The 21,244-nt window shown below is 33.2% G+C and overlaps 1 protein-coding gene across 7 annotated transcripts in view; it reads left to right on the top strand.

Annotated features, from left to right (window-relative positions):
* LOC136033178 (threonylcarbamoyladenosine tRNA methylthiotransferase-like) overlaps window positions 1-21,244 on the top strand; it is a 70,170-nt gene that overhangs the window by 10,195 nt on the left and 38,731 nt on the right. For 3 of the 7 annotated variants that reach the window (XM_065713874.1, XM_065713872.1, XM_065713875.1), the window contains exons 2-3: window positions 12,460-12,777; window positions 20,687-20,759. In XM_065713874.1, coding sequence (XP_065569946.1) covers window positions 12,474-12,777; window positions 20,687-20,759 — 377 coding nt within the window. In that variant the 5' untranslated portion in view covers window positions 12,460-12,473. Of the gene's footprint in view, window positions 1-6,582; window positions 6,647-6,772; window positions 6,794-9,306; window positions 9,330-12,459; window positions 12,778-13,852; window positions 13,953-20,686; window positions 20,760-21,244 lie in introns of those variants that run through there. The other 4 variants (XM_065713873.1, XM_065713876.1, XM_065713877.1 and 1 more) reach the window with 4 other exon arrangements.

The following is a 21,244-nucleotide window of genomic DNA, read 5'->3' as shown; positions in this document are numbered from 1 at the left end:
TCTTGCTATCTCAGAAAGGGTTTAGGTTAGGAAAAGGAAGCTTTCAGGGATGGGTCTACAGGCTAAAGCATGTCCCAGGAAGGTATTTTAAAGTCTCCACCTCCACTCCTTCTCCCTTTAGAGGGCCCTGAAATTTGCCTACACCTATTGAAATGTTGACAAAACAACATTTTACCTTAATTTTCTGTTACTAGTTGCTTTTTCTCTGCCTTTAGTTCTGAAAATGCAATTCCTGTTATTTGAGTAGAATTTTGAGCCATATCATTGTTTGTTTTTTTTAATTTAGGAAATGTATTTGCATATCTTTAAAACCTTATAAAATCGAATTGAGCAAAGTTATGAAGCTGAAAACAATTTTGTTGTGCTTCAATTAAGCAGAAGATCTATTTTGCAAGGTTTCACTTTTATAACACACATATTTGTAAAGGTCAGGGCCTTCTAAAGGGAGGAGTGGAGGTAGTTGCTTCAAAATACCTTCCCAGGACATACTTTAGTCTGTAGATTTATCCCTGAAAGTTTCATTTTCCTAACCTAAACCCTTTCTGAGATAGCAAGAAGTCAATTAACTAGAATTTTACCAATGAAACCTTGCAAAATAGATTTTCTGCTTAATTGCATCCAACAATTTTTTTTCCAGCTTTACAACTTTCCTTAATCCCAATTTATAAGGTTATATTTCCTAAATTAAAAAAAGAATACAACTTGATATGGCTTGAAATTGTAATTAAATACCAGGAATTGTATTTTCAAAAATTAGTGAAATTTAAGGTCAAATGTTGTTTTGTCAAAACTTCAATAGCCTAGATAGGCTATAGACCTCTCATTGTAAGCAAATTTAAGGACACTCTTGAGAGAGAAGGAGTAGTGGTAAGGGTAAATATTTTGCAGTTCATATAATTGACTTACTAATAAAGTGAACATAGTGTAATAAGGGAGTGTAATAAATTAATAAGGGAGTTTGGCAAGGTGCCGTATTGTCTCCAAATATATTTAAATGCATGCTTGCATCATGCCTGCATCCCCTTAGAAGTTCTGTTTTTTATGGTAATACTGGTTTGTCTTCTATTGCATATGCAGATGACGTTCTTCTTGTTGCCCGGACTCGTGGTGGATTGCTTTCTAATTTTACTATATTAACCAATGAACTATCTAAGATTGGACTGTCAGTTAATGCATCTAAATGCGAGTTTATTTGTTTTAATAGCCCTTATGCAGTCACTCCATTCGTTACTGGGACTGCAGTTCTACCATGTTCTTCTTTAGTTAGTTGGCTTGGTCTGTGTTTTGGCCCAACACTTTCTGCTACCTGTTCATCCCTAGTGAATCAAGCCGTGAAAAACCTACGCGTCGCTTACGGAAAAATATCCCCAAACAAAAGCCATTACAACTGCAATGGTTTGTGCATGATTTATAATGCTTATTGCGCCCCTGTGCTTTTGTTTTTATCAGGCATGGCTCATCTGTTCCATAAGAAAGATCGACATACTCTATGTACGGCTTATTTCAGATATTGCAAATTCCTCCTCCGGCTTCCTAGATGGCACCAAAACAAAAAAATAATTGCTCGATTTGGTTTAGTAGATGTGTCTTCTCGGATTCGGTCTTCCAGTGATGATTTATGTAAAAAGACTGTCAACTTTATTCACGTTTATGACCCTCTGCAGCCTTTTTTCCATATTGATACTGGTTGATTAGTCCATATTGTCTTTTGTTAGTTTGAATTTTGTTTTTCTTCACTGTTTATTGTATTTATTTATATTTATTTATAATACTCTGTACTTTGTGTTTTTTTATACTTTATGGGTAATAAAGTTCATTCATTCATTCATTCATGGCACTCAAATCCTTTTTTTATGTTCTTTACAAATATAATAATTACTTTTATCACAAATTCAGATTTAAGCACTTTTTGACCTAACCAACTAACCCAGCCTAACCTAACTATAAATAATAATGATGCTGATAAAATATAGTTTTATCTTGTTGAAAACAACCAAAAACCTATAATTTATTTGAAAATTTGGCATCAAGGAAAAAGAATTTTAAGAGCTGGATAAGTGCTTAAATTTGAATTTATGATAGAAGTGATTATTATATTTATAAAGAACATAAAAAAAGGCATTGAGTGCTATGTTCAAAGTTTGAGACCAATGTTTCAAGCCTTTTTATACCTCATATTTTGATCATTTTTGTGAGTTTAAAATGAGTTTAAAAAGTGCTTAAATTTGAATTTGTGATTGAAACAATTATTATATTTGTAAAGAACATAAAAAAAAGCATCAAGTGGTATGTTCACTTTATTGGTAAGTCAATTATATGAACTGTGAAATATTTACTGAGGTAGGTACTTCAAAATACATTCCCTGGGATATACTTTAGCCTTTAGACTGATCCATAAAAGTTTCAATTTCCTAACCTAACCCCTTTCTAAGATAGCCTAAATTAGCTAAAGTAAAATTTTACCACCACTTTTCCTTATTGTTGCCATTAGAGTAGGTGCTGTCTGAGTACTGGGGTATTTCCCTAGCCTAATCTAGGGCCTAGGCTAATGCACAAAAATGGGCCATTTTATAAAGTGTTGGCTAGTTAAACAGTTTTTTGCTATAGGCCTATATGAAATTTGGGTCATATGCAACATATGATGAGAGATGTTTCTCCCCCCCCCCAAATATTTGGAAAATATTATATTTTGTTTAGTTAGCATAAAAATTATAATTAGGCTAGGGAGTAACTGGTTCCTGTGTTGTCAGGTTAACTTTATTTTGTCAAAATATAAAATTTGACTCAACTAATATGTACAATTGAAGCTCATTTATGCATTGACATGATCCTAGAATTAGACAAGGGCAATTGAGAAGAAAATAATTCTGAATTTGTATTATACAGAAAAACTGTAGTTGACAGATTTTGAAGGTGGTTCCATTGTATTCTACCTTCCAAACCCTTTGCTGTCAAAATGTGTAGCCAAAGGTAGGCCTGTAAATTTCCTATGTGTTTTCTATTTTTTGATTTCATCAGCATTGATTTGATTTCACTGGTTAAAACAAGAACCATAGAAAACATAATTTAGGCTATATATTTTGGCTACACTTTAGGGATGGGGCAGGGGGGGGGGTGTAAAGTACAGTAGAAGAACCTTCAATGTATATAAATTACAGTTTTTCTGTAAATTATGAAGTGACAGCTGTTTTCTTAATGTGTTTCCTTCTCAATAGTCTCCATTCTAGGCTAATTCCCTAGTTTTTTAACAGATTAACATCAACACTGCCGCCTAACCGCTGCCTAAAGGCTCCACTACTCCACTACTAGATAGGCTCCACTACTAGATAAAGTGGAGGCTGCCTCCACTACCTAAAGGCTCCACTACTAGATAGGCCCAGAAGCAGGACTTAACTTTATCTTTTATCTTATCAACTTAATTTTATCTTTGTTTTGTATGTTCATATTGTTTATTATGTTTTGGTTAAATTTTTGGAATGAAGCATGTAACTACTTGCTAAATAGTAACTTTTTGTTGTTACTGCTTAGAGAAGATTTCAGACAGCTTAAAAACATGTTTAGGCTTGTAGCTTTTAAAAGTTTTCTAATAAAGGGACCCTGAAAACCCCTTTTCCCCTTAAGGATATCCCTTAAGAGTGGGTCTCTGGGCATAGACCCACTCTTGCCCTCTCTACCAAAGTACTGAAATTAGGCCCTTTTAGGTGGTATTTTATGTATTGGAACACAGTGAACCCAGTTATTGTGTTGCAAGAGCAACACTTTGGTTTTGTCCTGTTTTTTTTTTTTCTATGCTGCTTATGTCAGCTTATTCCTGGAAACTAGTAAGGGTCTAATCCGTGTGGTTTTTATGGAAAGTGTGGACCTCAGGCTGGATTGATGAATATGGCATTACATTTTGGAAAGCTCTGCAGAACTCTTGCCTAAGGCCAAAAAGGATGGTTTTTGCTTGTCCACGGGCCAGAGCCTATGGTGTGCAAAGTGAAGTGGAGTTATGTAGCCTATGTCAGAGAGGAGTATCTGAAGTTGTGCAGCCAAGCTTTTGTTTGATCAAACCATGTTCCTGCTTTCAAGTGGAAAGCTCCATTCTCACAGACAGGCACCACTTTCAAATTGAAGATGGACTAAAATCTACAAGTGTTAAATATATGCGGCAGTTACCTGACCCCACAGCCAATATATCTTCTTTGAGTGATAAATAGAAAAATTTACAGAAGCAAAAAAGCAGCATTTTCCCATGGGTCCAAAAGTGCTGCTGTGATTTTGGCTGGGTTTATCATTTGTTTTTTTGGACTTGTGATTGAGGTAGAGAAATGTTATCAGATGTACCTCTTAAACTTTAAAAGTTTTGTCATTGCTAAAGAAATTGGAGTGTATCCTTTGCTCCTTTCTAAGTGGTGATGTTAGAAAGTTGGCCTACTGCAAAAAAATCAACTTTTGAACTAAGACAGATAGAATTTTTTTTCGACAGCAATTGATAGCTCATGGTGAGCTGATCAAAGTACATGTCATTCATTTTTTGGTACAAAAATTCCTTCATAAGATATACTAGTTTTAAAGTTTCAAGGGGTTGACAACTTCAGTAGTAGGGTACACACTGAAACCAAAAATAAGCTGATACCAATTGTGAGACATGTAGGGGACTTGTAAGGAAAAATCGGCTGTTAGCTCATAATCATCTTCAGCAGTGAGGGGTTTGCAAATTTTTCTATTTGGTGTACCTATTATTTGTTTCCAGTGTATTTGATGGTAAGACCAAGTTGGTTCCAGTGGTAAGACATGTAGGGGACTTGTAAGTAATAATCGTCTGTTAGGCTACAATTATCTTTAGTGAAGAGGGGTTTGTAACTTTTGCTAGTTGGTGTAGCCTACCCATACTCATTGTAATCTAGAATTAAGTGTTTACACAATGGATACAAACAATAACCTAAAACAACAAGGCAGTTTCGTAATAATTAATAGAGTGTCATCTATGGTATTTTGATCCTGAAAAGTTAAGGATAGCTTTATAATACCAACTAGATTATATAAGATATTGTTCCAAGTCTTGATCAATCATGATGTCTACAATTGAAAAGGATAAAGTTCAACTGGCTGCAAAGTCAATTTAGTCCCTTCTTTCGATATTCTTTTGTTATTGTTGTTTTTTCAATGCTGAGGAATAGTCTTTGGTCATGTGATTACTGATCGCGTTCTTCTTTGAACAAAACGTTTTAAAAGCTTTGATTGGCTGACAACATCAGCGTTTAACTGATAGCAAAGAAACAAAACCAAAGTGTTGCTCTTGCAACACTTTATTTGGCGAAGCCGGACAAAGGTTGCCACAACACTTAACGTTGCTCAGGCAAAGTAGGTCTAGTTGATGTCTTTTTTACGCTCTTTTCAGATGCAATAAGTTTTTTACTTACAAACTCAATCTAGAGGCCTTAAATAAACTCTAAAGTGACACCTGAGTCCAATATTTCCACTAAAATGACTTAAATATTGTGTTTTTTGCAAGTAAAGATTTCAGCAAATCCATTTTAACTAAGAATACATAACACATCACAAGATGATAGACAACAAAGAAATATTCTAGGACTGTATAAGGGGCAATTAGGGGCGATTATTGGGGTGCAATGTCAGGGTAATGACTTAGGTTATATTGGAAAGGAAGATAAGATAAAAAATTGAACATAAAGGCGCAGAATTGTGGCTCTCTAGAAGGAGACATGCTAAAGCTAAAGGAGAGGTATTTTTATATTGCTAATTTTATATTCTTTTTATGCATAAACTTGTCTTTGTTAAAATTCACCCTGCCATCCTTGATGGTCTTTTATATAGACTTAGAATATCATATTAAACTAAAAGAAAACACTAAAACAGAGAATTTGTTACTTTATAATATGTAGCTTGTTTATATCAGTCAGATTATCATGTTTCTAATATTTATTACTCAAATTTTAAAATAAAGGGACCCTGAAAACCCCTTTTCCCCTTAAGGGTATCTCAGACTAGTATACCCTTAGGGTATACTATTAAAATATTATTTTTATCCATATTCAATCAATGCTTGAGCTAAACTAGATATCTTCATAGTGTATAATGGGTGTCGTGTATGTCCTGGTGTATAATGTGTATCTGCACAGCAGATACACATTAAATAGTAAAAACAGCAAAGAAAGATATCAGTGTTTAAATGGGTCACTCAGGCAGGGGGATGCATTTTCAGGATAATGTCTGCTATGTCAAAAAGGAGCATAAAATAAGGAATATAATGATAATCCTACTACTTTAATTTTGTTAAGATACGTCCCTCTGGAGAGCTGTTATTTTACATCTTTACCAAAGATGATTGTAATATTGTATTATCACTGCTCTTGTAAAGTAGTGACACAGATTTGGTGTCACTTTAAGGTTCATTACCTTAATTTGCACTTTAGAGTAAATTAAGATCCATTGTGATCTGTTAATTGCTCCACACTTGATGTGAATGATTAAGAATCAAATACATCCCAATGGCACTTCCAAGGACCACTATTCCATTTAACATCCAGTGACTTCTTGAAAACCTCATTATTGGGTGCTGACTCTGTTTTATTTGAGAGGCTATTCTAGTGGTTTACTACACAGCTGGAGAGAAACTGACGTCAGTGTTGAGTTTTGACAGGTAACTTGAACAGTTTCTTTGAATGTCTCCTCCTGTTAGTGCCAATATTCATTCAAGGGATTTAAATTAGTTTTACAAGAGAAATGTTTGTTATTTTTGGAAATGGTATAAAAGAACCATTAAGTATTGCATTTAACTTGTCCCTATGTAAGTAATAGAATTGTCTCCAAATTTACAATTTTAGTAATATTCTATTGGCTGCTAATTAACTTTGAGCAGATAAAGGATTAGTAGCCTAGGCCTGTCTTGCTGCTGATCCTAACACACAAAAAATATCTTTTCTTACCAAAAACTCAGACTTCCATGTCTACCTGCAATTGAAATAAACCCAAATTATAACTTCAAAAGTTTCAATCACCCAATTCAACTACTTTCCAAAATAACAACAATCTATAATATGGGATTTTAAAAATTGTGCACAGCCAATACTTACTGCTAAATTCACCTTGCAATGCAAAAACCAGAAGAATTGTACTATTTAGTGATATTCCCCATTCAGTGAAATTTCCAAATGGCCCATAATAATCTTTGCTACTAGAATTGTATATTAGACCCTATAATAGAGCAGGATATAACTCTAGGCTACATACAAAAATTTGCTGTTTTTTTTTCACTTTGACTTTGTTGGGCATTAGAACCAAATAATGATGACAATGATGCAGGACCATTCAAAACCATTTCTAGGACCAGACCCACATCCTTGAAAAAAATGTTGTTGTATAAAACATTTCACTAATTTTCTTTCTTTGTTGTTTCTTAAAAAAAGAAAAAAAAGTAAGAGTTCATCCCCCCTTCTAAACTAAATGCTATAATTTTAAATTCTTAGGTCAATGCTAAAAAAATTTGTATCTGTGTCATCTACATAGTTGTTTCCAGTTTAATGATATCCTAGTCCTCTCTTATGCCTAGATGAACAGCAGGAAGGTTAAATACATGCATATATAATTTCTTAGACTTCTATTTACCATATAATTTCTTATAATTTCTTGTTACTATTAAAACAAAATGGAACCATAAAAAATGGATACTATTTCTTAGTAAGACAATGGATAATTAACAATACCAAAAAGCTTTCATTAGTAATATAAAATCCAAATATGCTGACCTAATGTCTGGAAGCCTTTAACAACAGGGGAAATAAGAAAAAGGAAAGAAACTAACCTTGCATATACAAAACATATAGAGGGAAAACACAAACTCTATACAAAATTAAAATGAAAACAACTGATAAAAAAGAAAACTACTTTTGAAAAAATACATCATTCCACCTTTAGCTGTCACAAATGCACACAGTAAGGCCAAGAAGGCAAGAAAGGTCAGGCTGCTCTATAATAACTAGATTTAAGAAAATAAGGTACCAGCAGTCTGTTTATTTGAAACAACATATATATTCCCTGGGTTAAAAAAAATATAATTAATTACAGTTCAAGAAAGCTGTATCCTATTATGTTTGATAAGTTGAATAGACCTTTTTGTTTGTCCCTTTAGCCAAAGTTATTTGATTTTTTCTTAAGTTCAAATCAGTTTGTCATTTTTTACAAGGTTCAAACTTGTTTTGGGCTGATTAAGTAGAATGCCATTATTTGAAGTATGTAAGGTTTTGAACTCTCTTTTAATTAGACTGCAATTCCTCTTTATCTCTAAAACACTATTCCTCCCAGTAGCTAGGCCTCTTTATTATAATTTCTATTATTCCTCTAGAACTTCTTGGAAAGTCCAGCACAACTATTGAATATTTTTGTCTGATCAAAAACATTAGTATTAAACATTCAGTAAATGTTCCAGAGCTACTGGGTCCAAACTCTTTAGGTTTTTTGTTACATTGTAAGTGTAATTTATTGCAATTTTATTTTGTTTGAGTAGATTTTCTAAATTTGGCTTTGTCCAGCCCACATAGAATTTCTCACAACAAGAAGGCATTCTCTGTACACTACTTTGTATGTTTTTTAGTATTACATCCTTTCCACTGTTTAGTAAAAACCATTGTGCTAGTTATGATTTATAAGTGGTTTTATTTTGAACAAGAAGTAGAACAATAGGGAAATTTTTTATTTTTTTTATATAAGACAGTGGAATCCTATTAAATATTAAATGGAATCCAATATTTAAATATTAAATGAATATTTTAACCGTATATCCAAGGGCTGCCATTAGCAAAACAAATGAAAAAAGAGTATAAAAGAACTCACATTAAAATACAATCATTAAAACTAAAATAATTTCTAAACAGTCCTAGCATCATTACTTGAGGGAAGTTCAGCTAGAACTGGTACATCAAGCGAAGTGAAATATAATTTCAATTGCCTCTTGAACAACCTGTTTTATGCCTAAATTATTGCTAATAAGGGAAGTTTCTTCAAAAAGCGTTTTATGGCTAGGATCATCGAAAATATGATGGCTTAAAGCAGAACCAAAGAAATATTTGTACTATTAGAATTTAAAGCTTCAGTTATGTCATCTTTGTGCTGTTTTAGACGTTTTTCTAAATTTTGACAGGCTCTACCAACATAATAGTTGCCACACATGGTATTTGATGAACCCCTCTTTGGCAAGTAACTGGGGTCATATCTTTACCAGAGTTTAGAAAGTTCATGATTTTGAAAGTATTAGTAAGTACTACATACAAATTATTTTCTCTGCAAACTTTTTTTTTTATTTGTAGCGACTCTTGGAATATAAGAAGGTAAAATATATTTTAGGAATTGTCAGGAGCTTTGCATGGCAAAAGAGCTTGATTTTATGAAAGTGTCTTGCCAGTCTTTGGCTAATTCTATTATTAATAAAGACAATAGGTAAAATATATTTTAGGAATTGTCAGGAGCTTTGCATGGCAAAAGAACTTAATTTTATGAAAGTGTCTTGCCAGTCTTTGGCTAATTTTATTATTAATAAAGACAATAGAATAACTGTTCCCAAAAAGTATGTCTCTAAATTGTCAGACCCAGTTTATCAATGCTATAGATAATTAATACATCCAGAAATGGTTATTTATTTGCAATTTCAATTTCTAGGGTAAACTGAAGATTTTGGTCATTTGTATTAAGGTGATCTAGAAAACCCTTAAGTTCACTTTCCCCTTAATTTAAAAGTGGCATTATATCATCCATTTAACACCCCCAATAGATATGTTTTAAAAACTATAAAGCTAAAGCCCAATTTTTAAGGTGTTCAATTTTTATTCCAATTTTTAGAGGTACCCCCATTGGAAGACCCTTTATTTATTGATAAAAATAATTACTAAGGTCAAAATACATTGAATGCTAATTAAAAATTTTGATTAGGGGCATTAAAACCTTGCAATCTATTCCTGTTGTTGAATCCTCAATTAAATGATAATTTTCTTTTATTTTTATATTTTAATAATTGCTCAGATATTGCCACCGCAATATTAGTATATATAGAAACTATGTCAAAACTACTTACTATTGTATTTTCTGAAATGCTTGCATTTTCAAGTTTTTCCACTAAATCTACCTAATTACTTATGTACAATTTTTGGGAATAGAGCTAAGGTTTGAAGACTGTACATAAACACTTTCCAATACTGGAAGCAGGGTACAATAGGGCTTAACCGAATACCTTTGCTTGTGTAATTTTGGTAAAACATAAAATTTTGGACAGAAGCTACCATAAGGGAAAAATTTACTATACAATTGTGGGGTGATTTTACCATTTTGTTTTTAGATTCTTTAATTCGGTTATAATTATATTTGCAGACTTATCAGTATGATCCTGAGTCATGGTAGTAAATGTGTTTTTCTTCATATGTATATGTACATATGCATATATGTATAATACATATATGTATTTTTATGTCTTGTTGATTCTGCTTTAAGCAGTCATATTTTTGATAATCCTAGCCGTAAAATGCTTTTTGAAGAAACTTCCCTTATTAGCAATGACTTAGGCATAAAGCAGGCTGGTCAAGAGGCAATTGAAATTAGAATAAAAATAAATAATAATATTTTTTAAATAGGGTTTTGTGGGAATATTCATTTATTGCCTTATATACAAATTTAATTAAAAATGATTCAACAAATTATATTAAAAAAGCAGTAAACAATACCACTCAACCTGTTAAGGACAGAACTTTTTGGCGGGCTGCCAAAAAGGCAAGATTAGCTTTAAGAGCTTGTTTGTAAATGTTTTGATTCCACTTGAGTCAACTTGTCTTTTTTTTTCACTTTGCTTGATGTATCAGTCCTGCTTGAACTTCCCTCAAGTAATGATGCTAGGACTGTTTTGAGAATGTTTTAGTTTTAATGATTGTATGTTAATGTGCGTTATTTTAAATTCTTTTTTCATTTGTCTTGCTGAGGATGGTCCATGGATATACGGCCGAAATATTCATTTAAAGTTGCATTCCACAGGCTTATATAAACATTTTCCCTATTGTTCTACTTGTTGTTTATGATGGAAAGGCAATGTGGTCTTTGTTGCTATTTACGGTTTCATTATATTTTTTTATAATTTTTTACGGTTTCGTTATATTTAGCTATGTAATTGTATTTTTAGTCTGATTCATCTTCTTCTATAACTATGAGGTCAAACAATTTTTTTCTATGATTTGAGAGATCATCTTCTCAAGATATCCACCCCCAATTAAATTTCTTTTATGAAGACGAGTTTATATTACTTAATTATTTTAGGTACGTTAATTATACTACAATGCTAAGTAAAGAAATAATTACTCCCCTGTCGTTATGGATAAAATGAGATGATGTAAATGATAAGTAACATTAATCAATTATTGGTTTGCAATATAATGAAATTATTAATTTATTTTTATCACACATATCTAAGAAAGGGTACTTATTTTCTGTTGTTTTTTTCCTATTGTAAAAACTAATGCCACCTGCAATTGATTTAAATATTCCAGAACATCTTCTATTTATGATTCTTCAAAATTCCAAATAATCAAAATATCATCCATAATTTTTTAAATCCTGAATTTTGAGTAAGATATTATCTTACTCAAAATTCAGGATTTAAAAAATATTTTTCAGTTTTCAATGCTTCTACAAAGTTAATGTAAATATTTATTAGAAATGGACTTAGAGCCTCACCTATCGGTAAATCTCTGTATTGATGTTTTAAATAGTTTTAATTTCTGCTCGTTTTTGTTTCAATGTAGCTCACTTTTGCTTGATCAACTTCTTTGTGGAATTTTTTTTAATTAGTTTCTTTTCTTTTATAATTGAAACCGTTATTTTAGTAGTCAATGGTAATTGCCACAAATCTAAGCTATTGTTTAATATGGATATAAATAAAATTAATCAAGATTAAACACTTCAAACTATTAGTTAATTGACTTACCTACAAAAGCATTTTTTTAGAAAGACTTATTAAGGTCCCCTGTTCAGTTATATTTATCGCTTTATTTGACTATTGACTTGTCAATATAATCCTTATTTTCTTCTGATTAAAAAATTACTCCTTTTTATTACTTAATTTTAAAATGTTCCTATGAGCCTATACATGCTCGCTAACCCTATTGAATATGATGTTTGTACCATACCACTCTATTGGTTGTTCTATTGCTCAACGATCAGATAAAGATAAAATGGTGTTATAGCCATTTGTCCGGGCTTGTTTTTAAAAAAAGAAAATTTTCGACTTTTCCTTTTACAATTCAATGTGGCAACAAAGCAGACAATTTGTGTAGAGAAAAATTTTTGATAACTCTATGAAAACAAAAAAAAATCGTAAAAAGTTGTTTTCATTTTGATCTATTTGGTATTTTAAATGCTGAGAATTTGACTATTGGCATTATTTGATTGAAATTTTATTAACTATTGTTACATATTTTCCAGAACTGAAAAACATTATGCCAGAAGCATTCGCTCCAGATCTTCCCCAATGTGACATCTTAGATGATATTGAAGATATTTTGCCAGAAGATGATACTAAAAGAATCAGACCCCATAAAGTTACTCTTCGTGCAAAGCGTAACAAGAAGCCAAAAAAGGAGATTACAGGGGAACTTAATAATGAATATGAGGAAGTTGAATTGCCTTTGAATGTGCCAGGAACTGGAAAAATATTTGTGAAGACTTGGGGTTGTGCTCATAACTCATCAGATTCGGAATATATGGCTGGTCAACTTGCCGCCTACGGCTATGTAATAACAGGTAATACGTAATTCTGTTTCATTTATCATATATATTACCATTTACCACACATTTAGCAAAACATATGCAAAGACTTGGGGCTGTGTTCATAACTCATCAGGTTCGAGATATATGGCTGGTGAACTTGCAGCCTATGGCTATGTAATAGCAGGTAGTATACGATTCTGTCTCATTTAACTATATAGTACCATTTACCATGCATTTACCATGTGCTCATAACTCAATAGATTTGGTATATATGGCTGGTCAACTTGCTGCTATGGCTATGTAATAAGAGTTAAATGCAATTCTGTATAATTTGCCATATTTGTTACCATTTGCCATATTTGTTACTATTTGCCATGCGTTTACCAAAATATATGTGAAGACTTGGGATTGTGCTCATAAATCGTCATATTTGACATATATGGCTGGACAACTGTCAGCCTATGGCTGTTTAATAACAGATAATGTGCAATTCCATCTCTTTTAACTATACATATTACCATTTACCATGCATGTACCAGAATATACATGAAGACTTGGGGTTGTGCTCGTGATTCATCAGATTCAGAATATATGGCTGGCCAACTTGCCGCCTATGGCTATGTAATAACAGGTAATACGTAATTCTGTTTCATTTATCATATATATTACCATTTACCACACATTTAACAAAACATGCAAAGACTTGGGATTGTGTTCATAACTCATCAGATTCGAGATATATGGCTGGTGAACTTGCAGCCTATGGCTATGTAATAACAGGTAGTATACGATTCTGTCTCATTTGACCATATAGTACCATTTACCATGCATTTACCATGTGCTCATAACTCAATAGATTTGGTACATATGGCTGGTCAACTTGCTGCTATGGCTATGTAATAAGAGTTAAATGAAATTCTGTATAATTTGCCATATTTGTTACTATTTGCCATGCGTTTACCAAAATATATGTGAAGACTTGGGACTGTGCTCATAAATCGTCATATTTGACATATATGGCTGGACAACTGTCAGCCTATGGGTGTTTAATAACAGATAATATGCAATTCCATCTTTTTTAACTATACATATTACCATTTACCATGCATGTACCAGAATATACATGAAGACTTGGGGTTGTGCTCGTGATTCATCAGATTCAGAATATATGGCTGGTCAACTTGCTGCCTATGGCTATGTAATAACAGTTAAAATGAAATTCTATATAATTTGCCATATTTACTACCATTTGCCATGCATTTTGTGAAGACATGGGTTTGTGCTCATAAACCATCATATTCAAAATATATGGCTGGTCAACTTTCAGCCTTTGGCTGTTTAATAGCAGATAATATGCAATTCTATCTAATTTAACTATATATATATATATATATATATATATATATATATATATATATATATATATATATATATATATATATATATATATATATATATATATATATATATATATATATATTGCCATTTACTATGCATTTACCAAAATATACGTCAAGACTTGGGATAGTCTGTAGGTATATGCATGTACATATATATATATATATATATATATATATATATATATATATATATATATATATATATATATATATATATATATATATATATATATATATATATATATATATATATATATATATATATATATGTATATATATATATATATATTGCCATTTACTAAGCATTTACCAAAACTTGGGGTTTGAAATCTGAGTCCATACTTCTAATCCAAAAAGAAAAAAAAATAACGAAAAAATTACTTTTTTCTGTTCTTAAGAGAAACAGGAAAGGAGAAAATAGCTAGGATAAAACCTTTTTTAAATTATTTTCTTTATTAATGCTGTTGCATCAATGCAGTGGTAAAAAAAAGGTTAATTAAAGCTTAAAATGTTTTGTTAATTTTGAACTTGTGTTTGTTCTATGTTTCTATTTTTTTACTTGTCACAGTCTAGACAAAGTTTGTTCCATATAATCATAGCCTAGGTCTATATCTTCTATTAATCTTTAAAAAAAAATATTAAATAAGGAATACATAACAGTAACCCGGAGATGCTAAAATGCTTCTTTGAAAAATGAATTATATCACCATGAGCCTCTTAGAGATTCAATAATGTAGGGATAGGAGTATTAAAATCATAAGAATGTGTTAATAGCTGAAGCACCATGAACAACAAACTAAGAACATTTTCCTCCGTCAACCATTGAAGATCAATTTACTCTGAAGCAGCGATTTTAGATTTTTTTTTTTTTTTTTTTTTTTTTTTTTAGTACTTTGAAATTATGAAAATATTATGGCAGTATCTTATTTTTTTCTCATCATTGATAATTTCGTGTGTAATAATTCAAATATTACCAATCTGGTTGATTCTCAAAGACGACTAAACCTTGTTCGTCAGCGTTGCAACGTTGAACTGTGAAAATAAATAAGCAAAACTATTTTTTTTCAATTTAATAATGCTTTTCGTCCGGAAAAAATAATTAACCATCTGTTGATTCTCAAAGGAAAGTTAAACATTCTTAACCAGCTTGATACCATAGGTTTTTAGTTTTATATAGTGTATATTTATACATATATGCTGTTTTAAATGCCGATCACTAGACCATCTACAGAACTCCTGTCCCAGCATTCTCCCGAAATGTGCTCGTTGTGGAGGGCCACACATATCAACAAAAGATGAGCCATACATTGCCGATCCCAACTTCGCAAACTGCAGCCAGAAACACCCTTCCTATAGCTTTTCCTGCCCTGTTATTAAGAATCGGATAAAGTGCAACTCCACCTTTCACCCATGAGTGCGTCAGTCTCAGTTATTTCTTTCAATATAAATGGCATAAAAGATAAGGATTTTGTTATTGACGAGTTGTACGGTTCCTACGATTTGGTATGTCTCCAGGAGCATGTTCTCACTGCTTCATGTCTGAAGTTTTTGCGTCGAAGTCAGCATCATACTGCGTTCCTGAGTCCAGCAAAAGTTACTGGCGGTCGCCCTTCCGGTGGACTAGCCTGTGTCTTTAAACGAGACATTCATCTACCCTCCCCAGTACTCTTCTACTCCGACGAATTTTTCTTTGGCTGTGCGTGTCGGCAGTATTGTATTTATAAACTCTTATCTCCCATATGAAGGATACTCGATCAGATCCTTAACTAAATTCGCAAAGGCTTGTGGTCTGCTGAAGAATCTTGTGAATCAGGTACTGTCAAACTCTCTACAGTATATAATAATTGGGGACCCAAATGCTGATTTTAATCGATCTTCTGTGAGAAGTGATTCGCTTTTTGAGTGTCTTCCGTCGTACCGCGTTGTGCCCAAATCCTACAAATTTTCATATGTTCATCATTCTGGAAGCACAAGTGATACTGACCATATTATTTGCTCGCCTGGTATTATCTCTTCCTCTGCTTCTGTTCATGTTAACGAGCAAGATACTGACCACATGCCAATTTCAGTGACATTTACAATGGATATTGATCTATTGGAATCCAATTGCTCGCGAGAAAAATCGAAGTGGTTTGAAAAAAGTAATTGGAGAAAAGCCAATATGCTGCACTGCATTTCTACCTTGACAACCCTTCTTTCTACCAAACGTGTTCCGTATCATCTTCTTCAGCGCCAGGTACCTACGAATGGTAAAGCCGATATTGACTGTTATTATAACCAACTTGTGATGTGTATGAAAAGGGCAGAAGAAGGTGCCGTACCTCGACAACATATTCGTAAAAGATCACAAAAACCTATCTGGTCAATGGACCCTTGTTTAAAGTCGATAAAAAATAAAGCGAAACTATGGCTCCAGATATGGAATGAATGTGGTCGGCCAAGTTCTGGGTGTGTCGCTGATCTCAAACTTAAAACTAAAACCAAATATAAACGTTATCTGAGGTCGGCATGTTACCGCGGTATGGACTTCCCTGTGAGTAGGAAGCATTGGTGAAAAGTGATCAATTCTGACAAGTTAAATGATGAAACTATGACAAGTAATTCCCTTCCACCTTCAGCTTAGTATAAACATTATTCTTCGATTTTTTCAGTGATTAACTATTCAGTGCATTCTGTATATACTCGCCTTCTTACCCCCCCTCTTTAGTACAACGCTTTCGCAACGCCATATAGTGCCCATATCTTTTTCTTCCGTAATTGATGCTGTGAAAAGTTTAAAATCTGATTTAATAGATAAGGATGGTATTTCTAAGATGCATATGTCGATTGAATGCACCCCCCTTATATCTCACTTTCAGCTTCTTTTTCAAATGTGTCTATGTACTTCATACCTACCTGAGAGTTTTCTGTGTGGCACTGTTTCGTCAATTTTAAAAGGGGGAAAGTCACCGACTGATTGTTCCTGCTATCGACCTATTACTGCATCTTGTAATATTAGTAAGGTTTTTGAGTATATCCTTCTACCTTTTTGACTAAAAATGTTATTGAAGGTGAGAACCAATTAGGTTTTCGATATAGGTGGGTTGTCAGCATGCGCATAAGATTCTGTCTTCTCTTCTGGCTGATAATTCTTCCAAGGGAAATGGTCTTTATATTTGTCCTTTGGATCTTTCAAAAGAGTTTGATAGTGTAGTCTATAGTCAGCTCCTTTTTTCCTTGTATAATTCTGGGGTCAATCTCTCTGTTATAATGCTTCTTAGGTTTTGGTATTCAAACTCTTTTCTTCAATTAAGATCTGCACCAGACACTATTATAAGAATACGAAGAGGAGTTAGGCAGGGTGGTGTTCTGTCCCTTACGCTTTTTATGGCGCTTGGTATTAACCAAATGACATATAGCAATCGCAAATTCTGTCGGTCTGTCAGTCTGTCTGTCTGTCTGTCGGTCCCGGTTTTGCTAATTTAGGCACTTCCAGGTAAGCTAGGACGATGAAAATTGGCAGGCGTATCAGGGTAGAACCAGATTAAATTAGAAATAGTCGTTTTCCCGATTTGACCATCTGGGGGGGGGAGTGGGGGGCCTGTTAATTCGGAAAAAATAGAAAAAATGAAGTATTTTTAACTTACGAACGGTTGATCAGATCTTAATGAAATTTGATGTTTGGAAGGATATCGTGTCTCAGAGATATTATTTCAAATCCCGACCGGATCTGGTCACATTGAGGGGGGGAGTTGGGAGGGGGAAACCTTAAATCTTGGAAAACACTTAGAGTGGAGGGATCGGGATGAAACTTGGTGGGAAAAATAAGCACAAGTCCTAGATACATGATTGACATAACCGGAACGGATCCGCTCTCTTTGGGGTAGTTGGGGGGGGGGGGTTAATTCTGAAAAATTAGAAAAATTGAGGTATTTTTAACTTACGAACGGGTGATCGGATCTCGATGAAATTTGATATTTAGAAGGATATCGTGTCTCAAAGCTCTTATTTTAAATCCCGACCGGATCTGGTGACATTTGGGGGAGTTTGGAGGGAACCTAAAATCATGGAAAACGCTTAGATTGGAGGGATCGGGATGAAACTTGGTGGGAAAAATAAGCAGAAGTCTTAGATACGTCATATACAGAATTGGAACGGATCCGCTCTATTGGGGGGGGGGGGGTAATTCTGAAAAATTAGAAAAAATGACGTATTTTTAACTTACGAAGGAGTGATCGGATCTTCATGAAACTTCATATTTAGAAGGACCTCGTAACTCAGATCTCTTATTTTAAGTCTCAACCGGATCCAGCGTCATTGGGGGGGGGGCGGAAATCTTAGAAAATACTTAAAGCGGAGAGATCAGGATGAAACTGGATGGGAAGAATAAAAACCTGTCTAAGATACGTGACTGGCATAACCGGACCGGATCTGCTCTCTTTGGTGGAGTTGGGGGGGGGGTAATTTGGAAAAATGAGGTATTTGTAACTTACGAAAGGGTGACCAGATCCTAATGAAATTTGATATTTAGAAGGATTTTGTGCTTTCAAGCTCTAATTTTAATTTCCGACCAGATCCCTTGACATCGGGGGGAGTTGGAGGCGGAAACCTGTATTCTTGGAAAACGTGAAAACTGGGGTAGTTTTATCTTACGAATACATGATCGGATCTTAATGAAATTTGATATTTAGAAGGAATTCATGTCTCAGAGCTCTTATTTCAAATCCCGACCAGATCTTTTGATATTGGGGGGAGTTGGAGGGGAAAATCTTGGAAAACACTTGGAGTGGAAGAATCCGGATGAAGCTTGGTGGATAGAATAAGCAAATGTCCTTGATACGTGATTGACGTAACCGTACTGGATTCGCTCTCTTTGGGTAAGTTGGGGGGGGGTCAGTGATTTGGCGAGTTTGGTGCTTCTGGACGTGCTAGGACGATGAAAATTGGTAGGCGTGTCAGGTAGCTGAGCTACACAAATTGACTTGATAATGTCGTTTTCAGAGATTCGACCATCTGGGGGGCTAAAGGGAGAGGAAAAATTAGAAAAAATGAGGTATTTATAACTTACGAGTGGGTGATCGGATCTTAATGAATTTTGATATTTAGAAGGACATTGTGACTCAGAGCTCTTATTTTAAATCCTGACCGGCATTAAGCCTCTGACTTTCCTTTTAAATCAATCTATTGATTCTTAGAATTTTGTTAGAGCTCATACCATATGAGCTCTTGGCTCTTAGCTCTTCTTGCCTCGTCACAAGTGCCATATGAGCTCTTAGCTCTTTTTTAAGATTTGTATTTCTAGTGTGCTGGCTAAGATTTCAGGTACATACCTTTCTGGTCTTGCGGATGTTTCTTATCTTGCGTATGCTGACGACTTGCTTCTGATTAGCCGTTCCAAAAAGGGTCTTTCCCAAATTGTCTCTATAGTTTCTGATGCTTTCTCTGATATTGGCATTTCACTTAATATAGATAAATGTGAGTTTCTTCCCTATAACTGTACTACTGCAACTCCCCTTCACTGTAATAACTTCACTATCCCTCTTGTTGATTGTATTCGTTGGCTTGGTATCTCTATTACTAAAAATCTTTCGAGCTTACGTCAGCATACTGTTTGTGATATAAGTGAAAAAATTCAGATTGGTTATGCAAAAATTGTTGCAAACAGAGGAAAGTATAATAGACGTGCGCTGGCCAAACTTTATTCTTCTTTTTGTGATCATTCTGTCCTTTATGCTTCAGGTCTTTTTCCACTTCTTAATAATGGCAATTTAAAAAGAATCCGATAAATTATTTCAAATCTTGCCAATTTCTTCTGTTTCTTCCACCTTGGACAAAAAACCGGACTCTTGTTAGAAAATTTTTTAGTTCCTGATATAACTTGAAAGTTGGAGATTCTTCACAGAAAACTCTCCAGTACAGCTGCTGCGCGCCTATCCCCTCACCACCGTCTTATCCGTTTTTTTTTTCGTTGACTTTGTGTGTGTATTGGTTTTTCTTTTTGTGTTTTTTTTAAATTTATTCTTACTCCACCATATTTACTTTATGTATCGTGTGAGTGAAAAATAAAATAAATAAATAAATATATATATATATATATAATAATATATATATATAATATATATATATATATAATATATATATATATATATAATATATATATATATATATAATATATATATATGTATATTATTATATATATATACTATATATATATAATAATATATACATAATATATATATATATATATATATATATATATATATATATAATATATATATATATATAATATACATATTATTATAATTATTATATATTAATATATATATATATATATATATATATATATATATATATATATATATATATATATATATATATATATATATATATATATATATATATATATATATATATATATATATATATATATATATATATATATATATATATATATATGTGTGTGTGTGTGTGTGGCTGTGCAGGTTTCCGCTGAATAAATTAAAATAATCAGTATTCATTTTCATTGTCTTTTGTACTTTGAAATTGCTTATTGCTTCTTCCAGAAAACAAAGAAGAGGCGAACCTTTGGCTACTCAACAGCTGCACTGTAAAAACTCCTGCTGAAGACCATTTTCGGTAAGTATTTCTGCAGTTTATGGATTGTTCTCAAGAAGTGTATACCAACAAAGATGCATACATGTCTAAGTCTTGGGAATAAGTAGTGTTATGGGGGTTAATGGGTTGGGGTTTAATAACAAGAAAAGCTCTTTTATGAGGTGTTTTAATTTTATTTTCTCAGTGGGTCTTTTGAACCAACCAAGAACTTACCCATATCCCCTCTCGCTCTCAACTTACATGTCTCGGCCGTCGAAATTCGTAATGAAATCTCAGTACCATGGCCGTATCCAGGGGGTTTTTAGGGGGTTTTGAACCCCCTCCTCGAAATGTTTGTCCAACTCGTAAAAGCGTAACAAAAATCAGTATAAAAATAAAATTTCATGTGTTTTTTAAAGTTTTTTTGTAACCCTCCCCCCTACCAAAAAAAATCCTCAAATCCTGGAACCCTGATCAGTACTGCTTAGACATTGTAGAGAATACCCTCTGGTTTTGGACGGACGGTC

Source organism: Artemia franciscana, chromosome 11, assembly GCF_032884065.1.
Source record: "Artemia franciscana chromosome 11, ASM3288406v1, whole genome shotgun sequence".
In the NCBI taxonomy this organism is placed as follows: Eukaryota; Metazoa; Arthropoda; class Branchiopoda; order Anostraca; family Artemiidae; genus Artemia; species Artemia franciscana.
The sequence above is the reverse complement of the archived record's forward strand: the minus strand, read 5'-3'. Positions and strand labels throughout refer to the sequence as shown.